Source organism: Melanerpes formicivorus, unplaced genomic scaffold (genome assembly GCF_026170545.1).
Source record: "Melanerpes formicivorus ecotype bairdi unplaced genomic scaffold, bMelFor1.0.p_v2 SCAF_33, whole genome shotgun sequence".
NCBI classification, from domain to species: Eukaryota; Metazoa; Chordata; class Aves; order Piciformes; family Picidae; genus Melanerpes; species Melanerpes formicivorus.
In genome coordinates this window covers 4,301,393-4,323,165 of record NW_027142385.1, presented here as the reverse complement: position 1 = coordinate 4,323,165, position 21,773 = coordinate 4,301,393, and the positions used below count along the sequence as shown (strand labels likewise).

Here is a 21,773-nt window from a genome sequence, read left to right as displayed (position 1 = left end):
ACACAGATTTTGAACCAGACTGAGAGAGAAGCAGTAGCCTGTGACTCTAAAACCTGTTCTGATGCTGTTGATGCCTCTGGCATCCCTGGTTTCATCCATCGTCCTCCACTGTCAGATGGTTGCGCAGGAGGCATGCTGTCCACACCAGACCACTGGTCACAAGGGCAGGGACAGGCTAGCACTGATGGCCAAGAGCCAGAAGTAGATCTGACCCAGTGGCTGGTCTCCTAACCAGCACAGGGGCCACAGGAGTAGCTCAGCACTGGTGGCACTGCCCCAGCACAGCAGCAATGCTTTGTCAACGGTACAATGACAGCAGGAGACTTCTCAGTATAAATACTGACCCTGTGCTTTATGTTAATTTACATCTTACATTACACAACTGAAAACCCTAGAAATGTCTTTATTTTGACTATTAGTAGAGTGCAGGTAAGTATGTTAACCACTACAACTGGCAGAATAAGCAAATGCTTTCAAATACCCCTATGCAAACCTATTTAGGATTCAGATGAGGATCATTCTACTCAGCTTAGGGGCAAAATATTCAAATAAAAACTAATGCATTTTTTCACACTGAGATTTTAATCCTGGATTAATTATTTTATACATTTTTCCATATTAATTAAAGCAGTATTGCCTCTTTCTTAAGTTCTTTATCTACTTTCTTTGAGTGAAGCTATTTAATACTGGAGATTGTGGAAAACATTTGTTCATGATTATCCACACATACAGTCAAACAAGACTGAAACAAGAGCAGCATGCAAAAATGTATTTAAGGACTATCATCCCAAAATGCTGCTAAAAGCTATTAACCAGTACGTGTTAATTGCCACAGCATTCATATTAATTTTCACTTCAGGCCCGACATTGTGGAATATTTCCCTTGATACATTTTAAACAAAGTTTAATTTAAGGAACTGCTTCTATCAACACTTATGAAAATTAACAGCCAAGCAATTAGCACTCATGAATTATCCCTTCCCCCACGCTTCCTACAGCATCGTTTTTAAAACAGTTGCTACAAGAGAAATTGTTGGGTTTTAACCCATCACCAAAATTGGCCACGAGGAATCTTGTAACACTATGCAGAGGCAACCAAACTTTTAGCATCTCTTCAGCCAAAAAAAATGTGTTGACCTTTTTCATTTAAATTACCTCCAGTAGTCAAAGTAAACCCATAAAAGCCCTAGAAGGTCAGAAAAATTAGACTTCCTCAAATCTTCATTTTCCACTAGCAGTCATGAAAACAGAAAGGAAAAAATATCTTGAGAAGCCTCTAGTCTGCATGTAGGAAAGGGGTTTTGCCATGTAACTCAAGTTTATTCTAGACCTGGATGACCCCTTCCTTCCATTTCCATTGTGGTTTTCCAGCTTCCCTCTGACTATTCTGTCTCTCTTCAGCATCTCTTTTTTGACTATCTTGTAACACTCCTGTGTTCGCTGACATTGCTTTGGAGTTGTAGAAGCAGCCATTTGGTGGCAGGCATCTAAAAAATTGGATTGAAAAGACATTTTAGTGATTAAAATTTTTTTCAATGGAGCAAAGACTTGGAAGAAAAAGTGCTATGGATTGGCTTCAAGGACGATTTTCCAGGGAAACTCTGGGAAAATGTAAACAGGCGCCTCAGGAGGAGTTTCTCAATCAGCACAGCGCTCCTACAAAGCTGAACATTTGATTCTAGAGTGATTTTCCTCAATTCCAGTCAGTAACTACGTCTTGGTAACATTTTTCCTACTAGTGGCAATGGCCATGCAGTTGAATAGCCTTGACACTAATGCTGTATTAAATCAGCATCCTTTAAGATTAATATCTTGGAGCAAACTCATTGCCACGCTTGCCAGCAGCTCGTGTAAGTTACACTCATGGTTTGAAAAGAAGTATTCTGAGTTTCTGTGGAATGAAAGGATAACACATGCTTTTAAAACAAATAATGCAAACAGGCAGGTACAGTGGAGGTAGACTGGATGTTGTGAGTGTCACAGTTGTGTCACTGACATGAGCCATTACAACACCCGCCTTTCATTTGTGGCACCTGGCTCTGACTTTCAAATCTGCCTTACAGGCAGTCTTTTTTCCCCAACCTTATCAAAAGCTGGCAAGATGGAAGAATAAACCATCAATATTTGATTTTTTTCCCAAATTATATAAACAGAGATATACATGAACTTACCCATAAAATGGATGATAATTCAATTTGCATGCAGATAAAGGAAATCAATTTGACCACTGACTTTTTTTAAGCCTTCATGTAATTTTCAACACAAATGGCAACTGAAATAATTCTAACTAAAGGCTTCTCTTCATAAAATATCCTTAGCAAGAGTCTTGAAGATTTATTAACCATGATGTACAACCCACATGATTTACAAACCATGCAAACAGATACAAGGATGAGGTTTACTTCAACAAGGGAAAACTTAAGGTACAGGCAAGAGTAGCTAGTGTGTGTGCCTTGTGTTAAGAGTTGAAGTTTTCCAATGGACATGAAAGCCACAGACCTGTCCTATGTAGCTGAGGGGCAAGAATCACCTGAATTCTTGAGCTGATTAGAATGCTTCCATTGTAGTTGCATTTCACAAGCCATATTCTCTACTATTTTGATAATTAATGAAGTGATCAGAACAAGAAGAAATTAAGAGTGCTTTAAAATTTTATTATTTCATAAAATTGCAGAAGTGGTTGTGGAAAAAAGACACTAAATCTGGCAGGAAACACCTGCAAGATGTAAGCAATTGGTAGTAAATTGGCTTGGTTGGTATGCCAGCATGCAATAGTGTTTTTAAATTTTTAACTGATTAGCTTAAAATGATACATCAAATGTTGAAGGGAGAGGGTGGGAAGGACCCTGAAGGGAATGCTTTGATTCAGGTCAGTTAAGGAGCTAAAGTAGTGGTAAGTTAAACCATTCGGAATGCAGTTAAGCTCAGCACACACAAGAACAAAGAGCTCAGATACAGCAAGTAAGGAGCTTTCCTCATGCTCTGCCAGTGAACCACAAAATGGGTGTTATTCAACAAGCTGAAATCCATGTTATAAAACTCCAATATATATACAAAGCAAAGGCCTAGTTATAATCTTACAGATTCCAGAGCTACTCTGATCCCTCGAGTAAATACATAATTAAGTAGGGTTTTTTTAAGACATGTTTAATTAGGCCCCTAGCCCCCTCCCCAACCCCCCTCCCCGCCTCTCCCCAATTATGTACCATTTCCCCAAGAGATGTGTGGCTCTGTTAATTATGTAAATAAGTCATGCACAATTCCCTGAAAGAATTGTATTTATGTGAAAAATATTGCTCATCTATTGTCAATAAAAATAAATAGGAGACCTGCAATATTTCATCCAAAATAAGTTTATAAAGCTAGATGGTTTTCGATTTTACATTACTGTCTGAAAGCACAGCCAGCCTGAAGTGAAATAACTCACTACTGAACTATGTTCCTTCTGTATCTGAGATGGTCAGGTAGGTATTTAAAAATAGACAATACATATGGAAGCACAGACAATACATTTTAAAGCACACTATTGACCAACTTACCAGAGTCATATGAACAATGCTGTTAAAATTAATGGAGTGAGATCATACTGTAAGAAAATGCCAGTTCCATTATTCTGGAGAGTTAGAAAGCTATTTTCATTCCTAGATCACAATGGAGTTGATTTGCATCACACCCTACAAATCACAACTGAGTAACACTGAGGTATTTCACTGCTGGTAGAATTTCCTTCGCCTGCTAAACGGATCACGCTTTAAAATAGGAAAATTAAGATGTTTGTTACAGGCAACTATTAATATGATAAAACCCCAATTTGTATTATCAAAGTGGCAAGAAAACATACTCAAATTTCTAAGAAAAATTCCAGCAGGTAGCTCAAATCATGCTCAAGTATTAAAACAAAACTGGGAAACCCATGAATTGCAATGAATTTATCTTAATTAATAAGTATCTTATTTTCACTTCCTCCGTGCTTGATTGTTGGAGGCAAATTTAAGTGTTTGCCAAACTGAAATTCCATGGCATAAGAACAGCAGGGTTTGAGTTCAGGAAAAAAGGCATTTTAGTGTGGTTAGCATTAAAATATTGCTATCACTTATTGATGAGGCCAGAAGTTTTGGAAACCTGAGCTATCACTAATTGCTACATAGTAGGAGGTATAAAGGAATAAGAGGAGGAAGCCTTTGCTGTGTGGACTTCAGAGTCTGTAAATTACTACTCCACAAATATTCCCAACGTCTCCAGATATGCCAATGGAAATTACATATCTGACTTTCCACTTCAAGAATACTTAACAGAATATGAAATTCTTCCATCACAGTGGTAATGAAGCTCAAACTTCATACTCCCACCGGAGATTCCACAAACAAATTTAGCAGAAAACAGATTTGTGCAATATTTATAATTGTTTGGGAACAACATGACACTGATTCATGACATCAATGTTTGTATTTCAGTTTCTAGAGTTTGTGACAGAGAAAAATATTTGACAATACAGAGTAACTAAACTGCATACAAGGAAAGACAGTTATCCATAATTCTGAGTAGTATCAAATGCAAGCTCTTGAAATGAATTTGACCTACCAGGTGTACAGTGAACCTCCTCTATGTATTCCATAAATGAGCAGTTGCACAGAACTACATTGTTCAGTTCTTTTTTTCCCCTCAGATATTGATCTACTGATGCTTCAGTTTTTCACCCTCAAAACAGTGGCTTTTCCCATTTTCACTGGAGTATTTTGAGGAAAAGACAGCATAAATCATGGAATAGTCAGGAAGTGCTGTGTGGCTGGTGGTTTTTTTAAATGCCAAATATCCAGCCATATTTATCAAAAGGTCTCACCACCAACTCTGTAGAAGGATTTCTAGGACTCTGCAACACTAAATGTTTACCTAACTAACTGCTGGGGGTAAGGTATACCTAATGGTAAGGCCCCAATTTTGTCAAGGAAACAGCAGAAACTGTTCTATCAAACCTGGAACCAATATATTTAAGAAGCATGTTTCTAGGCAGCCACTTTAAAATAACTGGTGGCCTACCATGAAGTCTCATTAGAGCTTGAGCAAGTGGATGCACAGAAGAATTGCCTAAGGCTCATCATCTTCAGGTCAGGGACCTCCTGGATATGAGAGAACAAATCTGCTCCGCTTACCTTGCCATCAAATTTGGAGTACTCATTGAAGGGGTTATTCAGCTGCAGTGGACACTGCTCAAGCCGCACAGACAGGATTGACTGCTTCCCAGAACATGGAGATTTTACTCTGAAATTCTTTTTTTCAAATAGTGAGCTCAGCTCCTCTGCTGTAGATCAGAAAAGAGATTAGAGCAGTTGAAGCAGGAGATGTACAGTGGCTACAGTTTACCACAGAAAGATAACATCGTAAGAGGGAGAACAAAATCAAGCATATAAACCAACAAATGCTTTAGCAGGGCAGAATCTACCACCACTCTTTCATAGCCCAACGATATGAAACTGTGAGAAGTTTGAATGATGCTGTGTTTAGGCTGAGGAAAAGATGAATGTTTCCAGTACAGAGAATAGAACTGATCACTGCTGATAGATCCAAACCAAGAGTAAAAAAAATCACGATTCAAAGAGACAATTACAAATTCCTGGTCTTTCTGCTTGTCTGTCTTGTTCTAAATGACTAGTAAATGCCCTGCAAAAGAACTCCTGACACATCTACAATACACCATGCAATAGCATTTCAAACCAAGTTTGTAACATCTGCTATTATGCCATAGTACAGGACAGTATTATACTACCCTATTACTATATTGTAATTTCACTACGCTGGCAGCAGCAGGCTTGGGACTACACCTGAGCCAAACAAATAATTTCTTCAGATTTTGCTTCTTATGGTACACTGGGTATGGTCTGCTCCAAAAAAGTCAAACCTGGAAATATCATTCTAGACAAGCAATCTGGACAACATAAGAATCCCCTAAACTTTCTGTAAGAGTCAGTGAGATCTTTGGGTGGTTTGTGAAGCCTCATAAAAATCTCTCATAAGCAACTCGTTTTATACAAGGAAACTCCAAAGCTGAATTTCCACCAACAGTTTTAACTCCAAACTTACAGGCCTACTTAAAAAAAAAGCATACAAAACTACAAACAAAAAACCCCTACAAAACCAAAAGGCTTTTTGCAAAGACACCACAGAATCAGGACAGAGCCTGGGGTGTTTTAGCATATTAGTACCAATGGGTCTCATCTGCAAGAAACTGTGACTGAATCTGGACAAGCTTCTTCCACATCTGCTCTAGGAACCAAGCACCCCCAGACTCCATCAATCACTACCTGAGAACCAACACCAGCTCCCACAGACTGACTTCACTCTGTGTTCCTGCATTTGGATTCTCTCACATCTCAAAAGATTTATGCCTTGCTTCTCCAGGGAACTGAAACCACTCCTGTGGCAGAATGACTTGGGGGTCTGATCTGCAGGGAGTTGGTTAATTTCTTAAAATGCAACATTAAAACTTGTCAAATTATAACCAGTCAAAAACTCAGTTTATTTTTATCAGCAGATTGCCTGAAAATTCAGACAGTTGGCAAAAGTGCTAAATACTGGCACTAGGAGATACTCAACAGTTCTGCGAGAGGCTGTGATTAACCAAAAAAAGCTTAAATCTTTTTAAAATGTGCAACTCAAGCCCCATTAGGTATTCTGGGTTTTGTAACAAGCTTATCTCTTTTTAAAGTATAAATAATCTCAATTACAGTTATGCCAGAGTATTATCTTTAACAGGTATTTCATGGGCATTATTACTCGGGAAGCACTCTGCACCCTGGAATTCAATACACTGGCTCTATGGGTTCAACTGAAAGAGCAAGTCCTTTGTCTTCAAGTTTTGCTCTAGGGAAATGTTAAGAGGATTTATTTAGTGTTTCCTTTGTTGGGATGTGCAAAAAGAGGATCCCAAGAATTCTTCTAAGTTTCTGTGTATGAGATCCGTTTTGCATTGAGTTTTGCACAGATTTCATCGAAGTTAAGTATCACAGTATCACAGTATCACAGTATCACTTAGGTTGGAAAGGACCTCGAGGATCATCGAGTCCAACCTGACACCGCAGACCCCATGACTAGACCATGGCACCAAGTGCCACGTCCAATCTCCCCTTGAACGCCTCCAGGGTCGATGACTCAACCACCTCCCTGGGCAACCCATTCCAATGCCGAATGACTCGCTCGGTGAAGAACTTCCTCCTCACCTCGAGTCTGAACCTCCCCTGGCGCAGCTTGAGACTGTGTCCCCTTGTTCTGGTGCTGGTTGCCTGGGAGAAGAGGCCAACTCCCTCCTGGCTACAACCACCCTTCAGGTAGTTGTAGAGGGCAATAAGGTCACCCCTGAGCCTCCTCTTCTCCAGGCTAAACAATCCCAGCTCCCTCAGCCTCTCCTCATAGGGCTTGTGTTCAAGGCCTCTCCCCAGCCTTGTTGCCCTTCTCTGGACACGCTCAAGTGTCTCAATGTCCTTCTTAAACTGAGGAGCCCAGAACTGGACACAGTACTCAAGGTGCGGCCTAACCAGAGCAGAGTACAGGGGATCTTGCATGGCTGAAGGGTTTCAATAACTGCAATCTATAGGGTTGAATTCAGCTGGCTGAGATGGTTTTCCAGAAAACTTTGTAATTTCAAGGAGGGGGGAAAAAAAAAAATCAACTCATTTATGAAAGGGATCCCAAAATCTTCTGAAGATTTGTACAGAAAGCACAAAGAAAATTGATGGCATCCATTTTTCATTCATCATCGTGTCAAATAATTCCTAACAGACTCAGGCTGTGAGAGTTCCAATAGAAAAAAACAACAACAAAACAATGGAGGGAAAAAAAAAAGGAGTAAAAATTTGAAAATTTCAGGGAAAAAAAATTAATCAAGCTCATATTTGTATAATAAATTAACTACAATTGCATAACAATTTTAATTCAATCTAAGTTTTGCCCTTGTTAGTCTACATTGTAGGTATTTTTTAGCTTTTGTAGGTGTCAGCTGTATGAGCTGAATGCAAGGCTCCTGAAAGACTCCCTCAATATATTGTTAATTCGCATTTTATATGCTCTGAAATGAATGAATAAAAAGATGTAAATACAATGGCTTCAAAACCTGCCTGGATGCTTTCCTGTGTGACCTGCCCTAGGCGATCCTCCTTTAGCAGGGTGGTTGGACTCAATCTCTGGAGGTCCCTACCAAAACCTAACATTTTGGATTCTGCATGACTCTGTGATCTAAACCTACTCCTTACTTTTAAATACTAGGTATCCTTTCTGAAGTATTTGTTTTGCAAGCCCACAGACTGCTTTACCTATGTAAGTTGATCTCTACACTGCGTGAAGCTGAAACAGTCTTTTAATCTTACTGAAAATGAACCAATGCACAGCAAGGAGATGTGACTTGGTGGCACAGCAGAACAAAAAAGTTCCAGACCTGCACTGCATTATACTTTACTTTCAGTCAGTCACCTTCTCCTGAGCCATCTCTACCTTCTAACCAGCTCCAAATACAAAGATTTTATTTTTCAAGTGCATACACTACTACACCTTATCTTTCAAACTCATTCCTGACAAAGCAAACAGCTTGTCTCAAGACAGAGAGCAAACATGACAAGTAGAAAATAATTTCTTTTATCATTACTGTACACAAAATTATTCATCTCTCATTTCCCTTTATCTTGGTTAGTGTACTTTTACTCCTGTACACAGTAATTAAGGACGTGAATCACCAAAAAAATGCTTCAAATGATGACTACATATTGAACCGTGGGACAGCAGAAATGCTTATGAGAGTTTCCTCTCTCCAGTGAGGTACCTTGGAAGAAATGATCTCTGGAGGTGGTGTCACCAGACTCCTTAACACTGGGCAAAACAGCAACTTTCCAGCATGCTTTTCATCTGCATGGTGTCACCCACAGGCCTGACTGTTTAAAACTCTGATACACATAGTCAGAAGAGGACAGCCAAATTCCCCCCACCTAAGAAGAACTGCTTCTATTACTGCTTTCATACATGCTCTCCAACAATGCTCAACCCAAGGAACAAAACAGACAAAGCTTCACACACAGACTTGATGAAGAGGAAGATACAGGGGGATATATTCTAGGGCTCCTTTTTCCTAGTCTCTTCCCACTGTGCTGTTCTTCATACAAGCAACAAACATGCAGAATCTCAGTGCCTAAGCAGAGAAGGAAAATTAGCTCCATCAGTAAGGAGAGACACTGAGTGCCTGGAGTTTTTATATAACTTATTTTTGATTTAAATTTGTTCTGCAGCAGGGAGGGACTGATCTATTTGCCTGCAACCCCAGCGTGTTCTTACAGAGAGGGACACCTCCGTTACTGCTGGTTGACAGCTTATGTCTATCTTCAGGGCAGCACATAAAAGAATCTAAATGTCACAGTGGAGCCCACACGAATAAGGCAACACAACCAGCACAGACACAGCAGGAATCTGGAGTCTGAGTGTAACTCAGTGTAAAGAAATATCAAGCAGTATGTAGCTAGGGATGAAGAAGAAGAAAAAGCGAATTTTATCATCACTGGTCAAATGCCATGAAATATTGAGCAAAGAGAATTGGAGGTTATGGTAGATTAAACTTCAAAACCTACAACTCTACTTACAGAAGTAGAAAGGCAAAAACATTTTAGAATGCATTAAGAGAGGTATCAAAGGTAGCTGAACACTGTACTAAGGATTAGTGCAACCATGTTGCTCATGGGAGCAGCTTTGTTCACTCCTCTAGAAGAAGATATTATAGAGCTGAAGAAGATTCTGCAAATGCCAGCCAGGAAGATACAGGGATTTAGGGGAAAAAAAAAAGGGGGGAAAAAAAGAGATTACCCAAGGACTTCATTAAGATACAGACAAATTTTGAAGGAAGTAGGCATGATAGACCACACAAGGGTTTGAATGTGTGTCAAATACAACCACGATAGTTCTGAGCTTTGATGAGAAATTGCTCCACAATTTAAACTACGTGGAATGTCCAGTCAGAAATACTTAATTATATAATTAAAAGAAAACAGAAAAGAAAAAAAAAAAAATAACAGCACATTGTTTGAGAAATCAGCAATGAGAATTTTTCCAAGGAGAGGCTAGATAAGCTAAGGCAGTATTCATTACATTTCATTTAAGTAGACTGCATATATGCATTACATTTCTTAAGATTTTTTACCCTTATCCAGAAAAGTAACCTCAAAAACATTCTATAAAAGGAAACTGCAAAATTCTTCATCACACCAAATACCACTGGAAACAGACAGAAAGCCAAAACTTATATGGGGATAATGATTCTGTATTTTGAACTCAGACATTGCTATGCACCTACCATTGGAGGAGAGATATGTCCTACTCCTCACATACCTCACAGTAGCACTAAGAGCTTTGCTATCTTCATTTCTGGCTCATTGAGACAATAGCAGCTTTAGAAGATAATGATGCTACAAGATGACAGAACATGCAAACCCTGTCTGTATTCAGTATCTTCTATTGCCAAAAATAAAGCAGCCACTCAAATCAGTCCAGACCAATAAACTAAACATTCTTTTCTTTACTATGCCTTTACTAATAATTTGGAATGCCCCAGCCATAGCTGGAAAGAAATGAGATGCCCGTGGCACATCACCCCCTCAAGCAATCAGCTGTGGGAATGGAAAGCAAATACAATCGTTAGTGTTTCCTCTATGCTTGGGAAGCTTACGTGAAAATTACAAACTGAAAATGTTGCAAACACCAAGAGCAGAAATGCAAATAGGAGAATAGAAGGCATTTTCTTTTTTACCTGAGTAAGAAGTATTTCTGTCTTTCCACTGAATATTTTTGCACTTTATTTGATTTTGTCTCTCTTTCCGCAGACGTTCTAGTCTCTGAGCTTGAAAAGAAATATTATAACTATAAGTTTGTCAATGAAAGTTTACTATAAACAAAGACATAATTAACTACCTCTATATGAATAAAGATGTTTTATACTGCACATGTAGGGGAAAAAGTCATAAAATTTTAAAGGTGGCACCCCTGAAAAGCAAATACCAACAAAAACATGAAAATGTTCTTGATTTATAATTGAAATTAGAGGATATAAAACATTAATAGAGATCATAAAGATAGTATTAACATGGAAGAGAATAATAAAATGTGAAAACTTCTGTGATTAATATGACATTTCATTATATAAATCATTAATAACGGTCTTAAAGGAATTTTAATGCACAAATGAACTGAAGTGAATATTACATTACAGGAATAAAATTACTGTTATGAATTACTCTACCCGTTTCAAAAATTAAAGATAAATGAACTCAGACTAGACTATTAAAGTTTTAAATATAAAATCCTTTATCTAAAAATCATGAAAATTATAAAATGTCAAAGCTATATAAATTAGCATAGCTTTTTCTTCAGTGTGCTGAAACAGTTTATAGGTAGTAAAATAAATGATTTGTATCTTCACAACATTAGTCAAATCTTAAAATGAATATAATATTTCTTGATGTATATTTTGACTCCATCTTAAAAATATGGTCAGAAAGAAGAGGAAAAAAAAAATAAATAAGGAAGGAAAGAAAAAAAGGGCAGGCCTCAAATAGTTGTAACATCACAGAACTTACACACCAGGGTACCACATAATGCCTTAAATTATCTTTTTGTTAACAGCAACATCTCTCTCTCAGGAAATGGGCAGCTCAACCCGGTAGAAGCTACCTAAGGCAATGACCACAAAGAAGGAACTGATTTCATGAGTGTCCACTCAAAATCAGTAATCAGATTAGACTGGAAAGGAGGACTACTAACTGAAGGAAACAATTTGCTGGGTATATTAGCAATTTTGATGTATTGAGATCATTCATTAACTAAAATGGGTTTGTAGAAGAGATTCTGAAGTGCTAAATTGTTCTGACAATTTTCAGATACAATTTGAGTTCCTTGAGCAATTTCACCAATTAAAAAATAGGTTGATAAATATTTTCTATCCTTTTTTACTATTACCCTTTTACATTTAGTCTTTGAACTGAAGTGATATTTTTGTCCCCATAAAAACTCTCAACCTGGGAACTTACTAAAAAATTAATACCTCCAGGTTTAACTGCTGCAATAAGCAGTTTAGGATGCAAACACAAACAGGCACTTGGATGTTTATTTCCCATTTAAGACAACATGAGGTTAATATCTAAATACCTCTATGTAGCTCATTCTCAATGAATAAAAGATGCATCTCCACTTTTAAATTTAAATATGGGATAAAGCACTGCTGTAGCATAGATATTTTATTCTGAAAGAAAACAAACATTTTTTCCCCCCAATTAGTGTCCAGACTGTAGCTACCTTCCAAACCTCTTTCTTCCCAAAAGGGACATGCAAAAAGTGGATAAGGGGAAAACAACAGAGTGAAATTAAGAATGGTATTTTTATTCTATTTGATATTTTCACACCTTGTCAAAACAAACATACCGTAGCACACTGATTGTCTTTACTGACTCTGCCCTTGGGTCTACAGTTGATCACAAATGATCATTTACTGTGGGATCACATTGTAACAATTCCAAACTAATTATCAGTACCTATTAGAAGTCTGAATTATTTAAGGTTCATTCCCACAAGAAGCATGCTACTTTGAAAGCTTTCTGTGTGAAAAATGTCACTGACCAAACGTAGTTCTTGTTACCTTAACTATTAGCAACTCGATGAGCCTTTGTTTCCAGTCGCATGGATTGGGAGTATTTGCTGTTTTCCCATACATCCATGCTTTCCCCTGACCTGTATGCACCTTCCTTTTCTTTACTCCTCTGTATGTAGCAAGGAGGTGATAGGAGACAGACTCCAAGACCAAAGACCACGTATGGCCTATCCAGCTGCTCTAGAAAAGAATTTGGTGGCAGACCATGCCTCTGCTACCCCCAGGCATGATGTGCAACACCCCAACATACCTATCCACTGCACTTACAAGACCAAAGGGATAATGTCTACATTAAAATGCATATAAAATTAGTTTCCAAATTTGCACCCCCACATGAGAACTACCTAATACTCTTCACTTGTGCAGTATCTACAGAGATGTGTTGAGTCTTCTGCAGTAACACATTGTTTCTACACTTTATAAGAAGAAACTATCCTGGTAAGGTACTTTGTACAAGATAATAAAACAGTTGTGCTCCATCCCAAACCAGTGGTTAAAGACAGTATAAGCAGAAATAATTTTATTTAGCAGCATATAAAACCAAGGAGAATAAAGAAGAGCTTGCATGTTAAAAAAGTCTGCCACTGTTACTTGTGGATATAGAAAAATGACACAATATTCTCTTTCCAGTCCTGAACCCATTATGTGATTTTTTCCAAGAACAAATGTTCCTGCTCTTGTTAAATCTTCTCAGGTAGTTATGGATTAGGTAAAAAAGAAATGTCTTTACATTTGTCCATTTTAGGAGCAAAACCTGCAGACTTCACAGTTTTTGTACTTATGATGTATGAACACTCTGTGTGTGTGTGTTTTCTTACATCAAGAACTGAAATAAGCAATTGTGTAATGTAAAAAACATTAGACATAGTTAACTATTTAATCTATTCCTTGTCCTCTATTTTTTGAAAGGGTTTAGTACTGATCACATCACATTCCTTGTGGCCTTTTTTCCACCCTACTCTGTTTCAAATCACTGCCTAATGGCTTTGATAACTGAATTAGGTTCCTGGTGGTAACAGCACATACAATAGGACATAGAATCATAGAATCAGTCAGATTGGAAAAGACCTCAGAGATCATCAGGTCCAACCCAACACCTCCTGACTAACTAAACTATGGCTTCAAGTGTCATGTCCAATCCCCTCTTGAACACCTCCAGGGATAGAAGACATGCCACATGAAAAGAGGGATAAAATGTCTTCCCAATGGGCTGAGTGTCCTAACCATTATTCTACAATATGCTACAAAATGGAAACACAAATGGTTTCAATCCATGATTTAAAAAAGGAGTCAGTGTACTCACTTGGTAAAATAACCTTCCAGATGGGGAGGCTTGAGTAGATGATCTCCAAGGTCCACTCCAGCCTAAGCCATTCTATGATGACCCTATTTTTTGGAGCAACTCTAAAATACTTTAAACTTTACCTTTCCTTCCTCACCAAGTACACCATTGACCCAACTAAATAAGCCCTCAAGGTCAGTGTCAGGCAGTCTGTCACACTGAACTTTCCACCACACCTCCCACTCAGCTGCAGCTTTATTCATTCAGCTCACTTCCAAAGCCAACTCTTCATTACAAGGGATCAGTGCCTTGTCTTTTCTGTCACTTTTGACAACTTCTTATTTGTAAAAGGAATTTCAGGATATTCAACACCACACAACATATTACTTCTGTTAGGTAGAGCACAGACATTTTTTCTGAGCTCTAGGTGGTGTCATAATACCTTCAGAAATATTTTTTTAAAATATATACTGTAATACAGAAAAAGAAGAGATCAGTATTGACCACCCTGCACCAACCTTTTCATACAGATTTTACATCACAGAACTTTTGTTCACAGCATTCCTTGTGTGTAAACAGAAGCCTGAATATCCTTCATATGAAAAAAGTGGGACAGCTTTCTTCCAGTCAAGATGAATTGAGCATATTGTGAGGTGTATACCCTTAAACTTTCTAATTTGGGAACTTCAATTCTAGCTCAAGTTGGTTTTTTTTTTTCCCCTCAGGAATGAAACTTCAGAAGACAAAACACAGAAAAATCATTTACTTCGTTGGCTCACATCAAACTTCATTCCTCTTTTTATAACAAATACATTTGATGCCTCACTGGGTAGATTTCTCTCAAAAAATAACCATCCTGTTCAAAAGTTAACACCCCTCCAGACATGAACAATAGAAATATCAAAGCCTGTTCATGTACTTTGGATTCAGACTTGATGCCTTTACAATTTAATTTTTTTTATACATATATATATATATAAAAATGACTACCTCAAATGTTCCTCTGCACATGAATAAGTAAAACAGCAATTAAAACTCAGCTGACAGCACACTAAAATAACTGAATCATTACAAGTCCTTTTATGAAAAGGGTCTCGACATTACAAAAGGGAAAGTTTGAAAGATCTGTCGCTAGTCATGCTCCCATTTGTCCATGCAAGCCAGAATAACAGAAGCTGAATTTAAAAGGCCAAAAAGTTACCTTGCCTGCAAACAACATTTACCTGTGTTTGATCGTCTTCTGATTCCAAAGTCCCAGCTTGAGGTAATGTCGACTGATTGGGAATATACATAGCCCTGAGTCTCACCATTGCTTCCCTGTGTTTCTGAACCACTGTCCCCATATGCTGACGAGGGATTAAACTTCTCCAGGTCAACATCATGATCTATCAGGACCATTTCACACATCCCTGTGTCATCACTGGTCACGTGGGACTGCCGAATATGAGCGAGTATAATTGTTGGGTTGTCCAGGAAAGCCATCCTGTCCACAAGTCCACCAGTTCACAATACTATCTTCTCTCCATCTTGTTTCATGGACACATGCACCTAGAAGCAGAATGCACACAGCATTTTAGGAAAAAACAAACAAACAAACCAAACCCCTGATTCAAGAAGGTTCATATTTCAGATACACAAAACACAACTGACTCGGTTAGGTACAATGACTCTGCTCCAGTTTACCTGAAGCTACACTGACTGCTGAGATACACTTAAAGAGCAGGGATTTTGGAAGGCAGCTTGAAACCTGAATCCCAAAACAGAACACAGCCGACACCTACAGACAGGTCCCTTTAGTCTACAACAAATGGCTGCTACGAGGCAAGATAGAATTCTAAGTACTACACATAAAAGGATGCAGAGAAAATACACACAAGAAGCATCTGTTCATTAAAATCAATAAAGTTGCAAAACCAGATAGGGCTTTTAATTTCTTTTCACCCATCATAATAGTGTGTTACTGTTTCTTCTGCCTCCACACACCAATGCTTTGATAACTTTTATTACAGACCCTCTTCAGGTGTTTTATTTCCAGGAAAAGCTTCAAACATGAAGACATTAGTATCTCAGGGCAGAATACTGAACATCTGCTGTTGCAGTGGGCTTCATGGAGGGCAACGGCTGTAATATGGAAAAAGCTCTATGATCATATACCACATGCCTGGATTCTTAAGCACTTTAAGAACAGTAATTGCCAGTTACCTGAAATACTTAACTCAGAGCACTCACACAGCCTTATAAAATGAAGTAGAGAGCAAAAGAAAAGAAAAAAAACCCAAACCAGCCACAAAATCCAACCCCACTTGATCTGTTATCCTATTTTACTGTAGCTGCGTGTTTATAGCTATGTTAATCTTATTCAAGTCTGGGCTGCCTCTGAAAGGGGCAATTCCCTGGTCCTGTCTGGCCCTGGTCAAGTATTTCCACCACCTCCCAAAGGCTGGCATTAGGGGAGTTTGATTTAAAAATAAAAATATAAGAAAAGAAAAAAAAAGAAGAAGAAAGATCTGCTGAAAAAAAAACACCTTAAAAGAAAAACAAATTAGTACTTTTCAGACCGATCAGTCTGCCAGTGAATAGCTGCAGGAGCACCAGCACCAGCACAGCACAGGCAGCAGGGATATCCAAAGTCAGAGCATAGCTGAGTTCCCCTCTCAGCAGTGGTGCTCCTGTCTCAGAGTGACTGTGAGACCCCAGCCCAAGGCAGAGCGAGGTTGGAGGGGTTTAAATCTTAAGCTCAGAGAGATGCAAGACTAGATGTGAATTCCATCCCCACTGCTTTTCCAATTATTTGAATAGTGGAGAGAAAACAACAACATTTTAAGACCAGCTACAGAACTCAATGTGTTTGTTTAGTATTTTGAACACAGAAACAATAGCAAAAAACTCCAAGCAAGCCCTAACTTCTGTCAGCAAGAAGAAAATACCAAATGTAAAGAAATAATTTGAAATCACACAAAGCCACACCCCACAAACTGTTAAAGGCAGCTGGCCTAGTTCTGGCAGGTTTAAATACAGGAAAGAGTAAGAAAGCACAAGACAGGCTTGTTTCAGGAGCAGCAAACATGTCATCACTTTCCCCATATGCTTTCAAGGGTAAAGGTGTATCAACATACAGAGCCCCACAAAGCAGCTTCTGTTTTTAAACAGCCTGGAGCAAAAGGAATGCTTTATTTGGACACTAATCATGACAAAAGTAGAATATTGAAGGAGTATTGTCAGTTACAACCCCACCGTCCCTACCAGCATCCTCCCTATCACCAAAGGCCAGCATGCACTAATTAGGACATTGAATAGAGATTTACATCCTTTATCATTTTAGGCTTTTTTTTTTGCTTCCTTGGCCATAAAAGTTACCTTTTTTCTCCTTTTCTTTTTTTCCCCCCAGACTGACAAATTCAAAAGCATTACACTAAAGAACAGACTCAGCAGCGAGAAGGATTTCAATTAAAAAATAGTAGAGAAATACAAGTGACATGCTGCTTGCTATGACCACAGGAGTGCCACCATACATTTTAATAAATTATGCTATTAGCTAAATACACTCCAGCAGAATCCTTGGAGACACTCAAAACCTACTTGGACAAGACCCTGCTTTAGCTGGCCCTGCTTGGAGCTGGGAGGTTGGACTCGATCTCCAGAGGTCTCTGCCAACCACGGCAATGCTGTGGCTCCAAGCTCTATTTTTTATTTTCTATTTCCATTCCAGAAAGTAGGCCTGCCCTCCCTGAAGGAATCCTCATTGTCCTCAAAGTGAGAGGCCATAAGGCAAATATCCTACCATAAGGCAACCGTCTCCTGGCTGTAATTCACGCGTTAAAGGCATTTAAGCCATAACAGCATGACTAGTACTGTGAGACTTAGTGAATGCAGACACAACTAAGTAGACAGAGTATATGGGTATTTTAACACTGAGGATGTTCTTTAAACTGAATTATTTACACACCACTTATTAGGGAAGGCCACACTTTACCTGTGAGCAGCAAGAACTTGTTTAAATAAGCAACCGCCTCGGGCTTCAAAAAGGTCTGCAAACTCCCAATCAAAAATTACTGCTGCCCCATCAATGTGTCATATAAATGTTGGCATGTTAATTGTGTATTTATAAGATTGTTAATGGTTAGTTAATTTACCTCCCACACTATTATTGTACTTGAAATGATTTAATGTCTGCTGAGGGAGTTAACAACATGTAACAGCAGATGCGAGAGTTTTACCTTTATACTCTGCACCCCGACTTCATACTATTAACAGCCCCCGTGCTAAATTAGCCAAGCTCCTTTACAATGTGTCATATCCAATCACTTTCCCATAAACACAAACAGTAACCAATTGCCAGAAATTATCTTCCAAACTGTAAAGTTTAGCACAAACACAGTTTCTCCTCTTTCTCTTCAGAATTTTCAAAAGGACATATCAGAACTAATTTCTCAGTAAATGAATGTTAACTGGAGATGCTCTGAACAGTTAACAACCTGCAAGAAAAATCAGAACAAATTCAGACCCCAAAATTCAGTTCAGATTTTTGTGCCTTATTTCAGTAGTTAGCTACACAACTCTAAAGAGTTCACCCTTCTCATAAAGGCAAAGCACAACTAGATGGCACACTGCTGGCCTGAGCAACAGCAACTGCCAATGAAGAATTCAGAGAAGCAAAGCTCAGACTTGCAACCTTTACACAAATCCCTTGAAGCCTCCTTGAACCAGCTCCAGGAAAAATTACAGATACAAGATCAATTTACAGATCAAATGAGATTTGCCTGCACACCACATCTTCTGCTCTCCTTACACCCACACAATTATCACAGCTGCTTGTAGCAGCTGAATTTACTGAAGTTGAGGACTTTCTGAGCACCAGCAACCTATACATTCTTCAATCATAAACAAATGTTCTTTTAATACTTGCACTATATAAATATTATTCCACTATTAAATGAAATACTTCACAGACAGCTGTCAAGCATGCCCTGCGTGAGCACTAAAACTGAAAAGAGCAATGTGAAACCTATGCAACCTTAACAGTATTTATGTACAACATGACATACAGGTTAGTGTTATGATGATATACTACTTATAGGTAAACACCTCCCATGATTCATCACATATGTGGACACAGCTGAATCAGCCCTTCACTTTCTTCTTGATCTTTATAATTCATCTGTCTTGCTTTCTGTGTATTATTTAATCACCACCCTGGATAGAAATGCCCTCTCTCACCTTCTCCTCAGTCCCCTCACAGTATTACTGAAGCGCCCCACAGACCGTGGGGAGCACAGCCCCCATTAGTCTTGTGCAGTTCAAGAACATCCTCAAAGATGTCAAATTGCACCATCAAGAGGCTGAATTACTTGCCAGGTTTCACAGGAACTTTGTAGCAAAATCAGACAGCTGGATCTCAGTCTACTATTTTTATCAGAAGTATTCCTCTTCCAGTAACCCACTGCTATATTTATGGCATCTATAGACTTTCACAGCAAGTGAAGCAAGGCTGTTATGCAGATCAACCTCATTCATAACACTGCATACGATAAGTAATGCAGAATGTTCTAACAAATTATTCAGCTCCCAGTAGGTAACACAAAGGTCTGGAAAAGAGGATATGGATATACAGGCTATACCTTAAATACACAGATGAACACATCTCAATTTGGGGAAGCAACTTAACAAATGTATTAAGTGTCCTTGTGATTCTCCTGCTTGTCAGGTATACTGTTAATTACATTTTTAATAAAAGGAAGATTTTTTTTTTCCTCACTGGCCTCTTTTGCCCCCAAAAGCCCCAAACATACCCCAAAATCCACTCTGATTTATACTCACATGTTATCCTACATCAACTGTCAATGAAATATCAAAAAGCAAGTGTGAGATAAGGGACAAAGCTAAGTTAACACACACCTCTATGGCAGCCACCCTCCCTATCCATCCTCATCAACCAGCTACATGTCAGTGCAGACCACAGCAGGCACAGCTGGAAGCGATGTCTTTCTGTTCCCACACTGGACCATACTGACTGGTGGGACTGCAGCCATGTGCCAGCCTGCTCTGACTGCAGTTTTCAGAGGGAAAGGTTTGACCTTGAGCACAAAAACTGCTGAGTGTAGGTTACCTTACTTCAGGGGAAGCAGTTATTTTGGATTGAATTTTCTGCTCTGTTTTAAATATGCGCAGTAGAATTTGACAAAGTTCCTCCTGATGACTGTCCAGTGACAGCTGGCTTGTCACTACACCACACCACAGCAGCGACAGCTGAAGCTGGCTGTGGGGCAAGACCCCCAAGTCCCTTTCCTCTTCACCCCAGCCCTCTATGCTGCTCCTTCTCACTCCCAGGCTTCTTAAACATTATCTGATGCAAATATGAACTTGGTTTGGTCAAGTGAAACTAATGACAATAAGCACATTCTTGTGCCTCATCCACCCCTACACAGGGAGTTTACAGACATCAGGTTCAAAACTCAGAGCTGCACCAAACACAATCTGGTTACCACTTCCTCATCTTCTACTTCTGGACAACTGTTCCTCAAATGGGAAGCTAAGACCATCTTTTCTTGACATGCTGGTCCAAGAAGTATTTTATTCAGAAAAAAATGTGATATTTATGCCTTTCAAGCTTCAAAATACATCACAGAGAGCACACATGGAAATCTGCTCATAAACCTCTAAATAAGCTAGAATAAATGACAAAAAAATCACAGAAAGCTGTAAGCAAGTCAAAATGTTCTGCTACAGGAAAGAGCTACAACTTTGAAATGGCAGAATTTTAACAGAATCATTGTAAGAATCCTTCAGTTCCAATGGCTAAAAGTAGCTCTAAATTCTCCACAACTCTCTTGAGCCAGTTCCCACAAGGTTATTTTGTGCTCTAAATCACAAAAGTAGAGAAGTAGGGAAAAAAATTTTCCCCTCTCCTATTCTGCAAAGCTCTACCTTCTTCTTTTGTTTTTTTTTTTTAAAGAAGAAAATATGTTTAAATTGATTCTCCTCCTTAAGGAAGTAGTAAACAATTACAGCCCTTTTCAAGGTAAACAAAAGATGCAACTTCTGGAAGGTACAACCTGCACCTAAAACAATTACTAATGATCTCAAAATACAGCAGGCTGGAAGAATTATATAACATTCCAGGTCATCTTATCACTCAAGGGCTTCCATAGTCACTGGACTTAAACACCTCTCTGACTGTACCTCCTTAAAGCAGTCTTAAAAACTAATGGGGAAAAAAAAGGCAGATTAGAATAACAAATGGATTGTTTTCCTGTGTCACGTAAGAAGGAATAGGATGATATGAACATACCTCAAAATTTATGATTCAGGTTATATGAAATAATTTCACAGTTAACTTCTGCTTGCAATTGTAAAAGAAATGGTTCTGGTTATCTCCATTTGCAGCAGCAAAAATAATCAACCCCCCTGAATGCCAGATGGACTCCTGTGCAGGCAGGATAAAGGAAAGCGCACCACAATATATGAAAATTCAAGTTTCTGTTTCAACAAAAGCTCAAGTATTCATTCTTAAATGCACTTATCTGGAGAAGGTGTCACTCATACTTTGGGTCCTATCATTAGAAAGGAAATAATCATTTAAAGTCCTTTAAAGAGGTGCTCTTCCCCAAGTGAAAGTGGAATTTGAGAGCTATGATGAGCGAACGCTGCATTAGACAACTTCCAATAAATTATCTGTTAGTTTTCAAAGCTGTAAATCAACCTGGCATTAGCTGTGTATTTCTGTATTTATGAACTGCTTGGAATTTGGCTGTATTTTTGTTGTCATACTAATCAGGACACAAATTATACCAACTCAAATATTTTAATTATTGAGCTGCAGGGAAG

At 38.6% G+C, this 21,773-nt stretch overlaps 1 protein-coding gene across 2 annotated transcripts in view; it reads right to left on the bottom strand.

Moving 5' to 3' along the window:
• The window catches only part of MAPKAP1 (MAPK associated protein 1), a 109,204-nt gene that overhangs the window by 83,358 nt on the left and 4,073 nt on the right, over nucleotides 1–21,773 (bottom strand). For both annotated transcript variants that reach the window (XM_068155721.1, XM_068155722.1), the window contains exons 2-4: nucleotides 15,173–15,497; nucleotides 10,775–10,864; nucleotides 5,151–5,299 (exon numbers count right to left, since the gene is read on the bottom strand). In XM_068155721.1, the coding sequence (XP_068011822.1) occupies nucleotides 5,151–5,299; nucleotides 10,775–10,864; nucleotides 15,173–15,431 (498 nt within the window). In that variant the 5' untranslated portion in view covers nucleotides 15,432–15,497. The remainder of the gene's footprint in view (nucleotides 1–5,150; nucleotides 5,300–10,774; nucleotides 10,865–15,172; nucleotides 15,498–21,773) is intronic.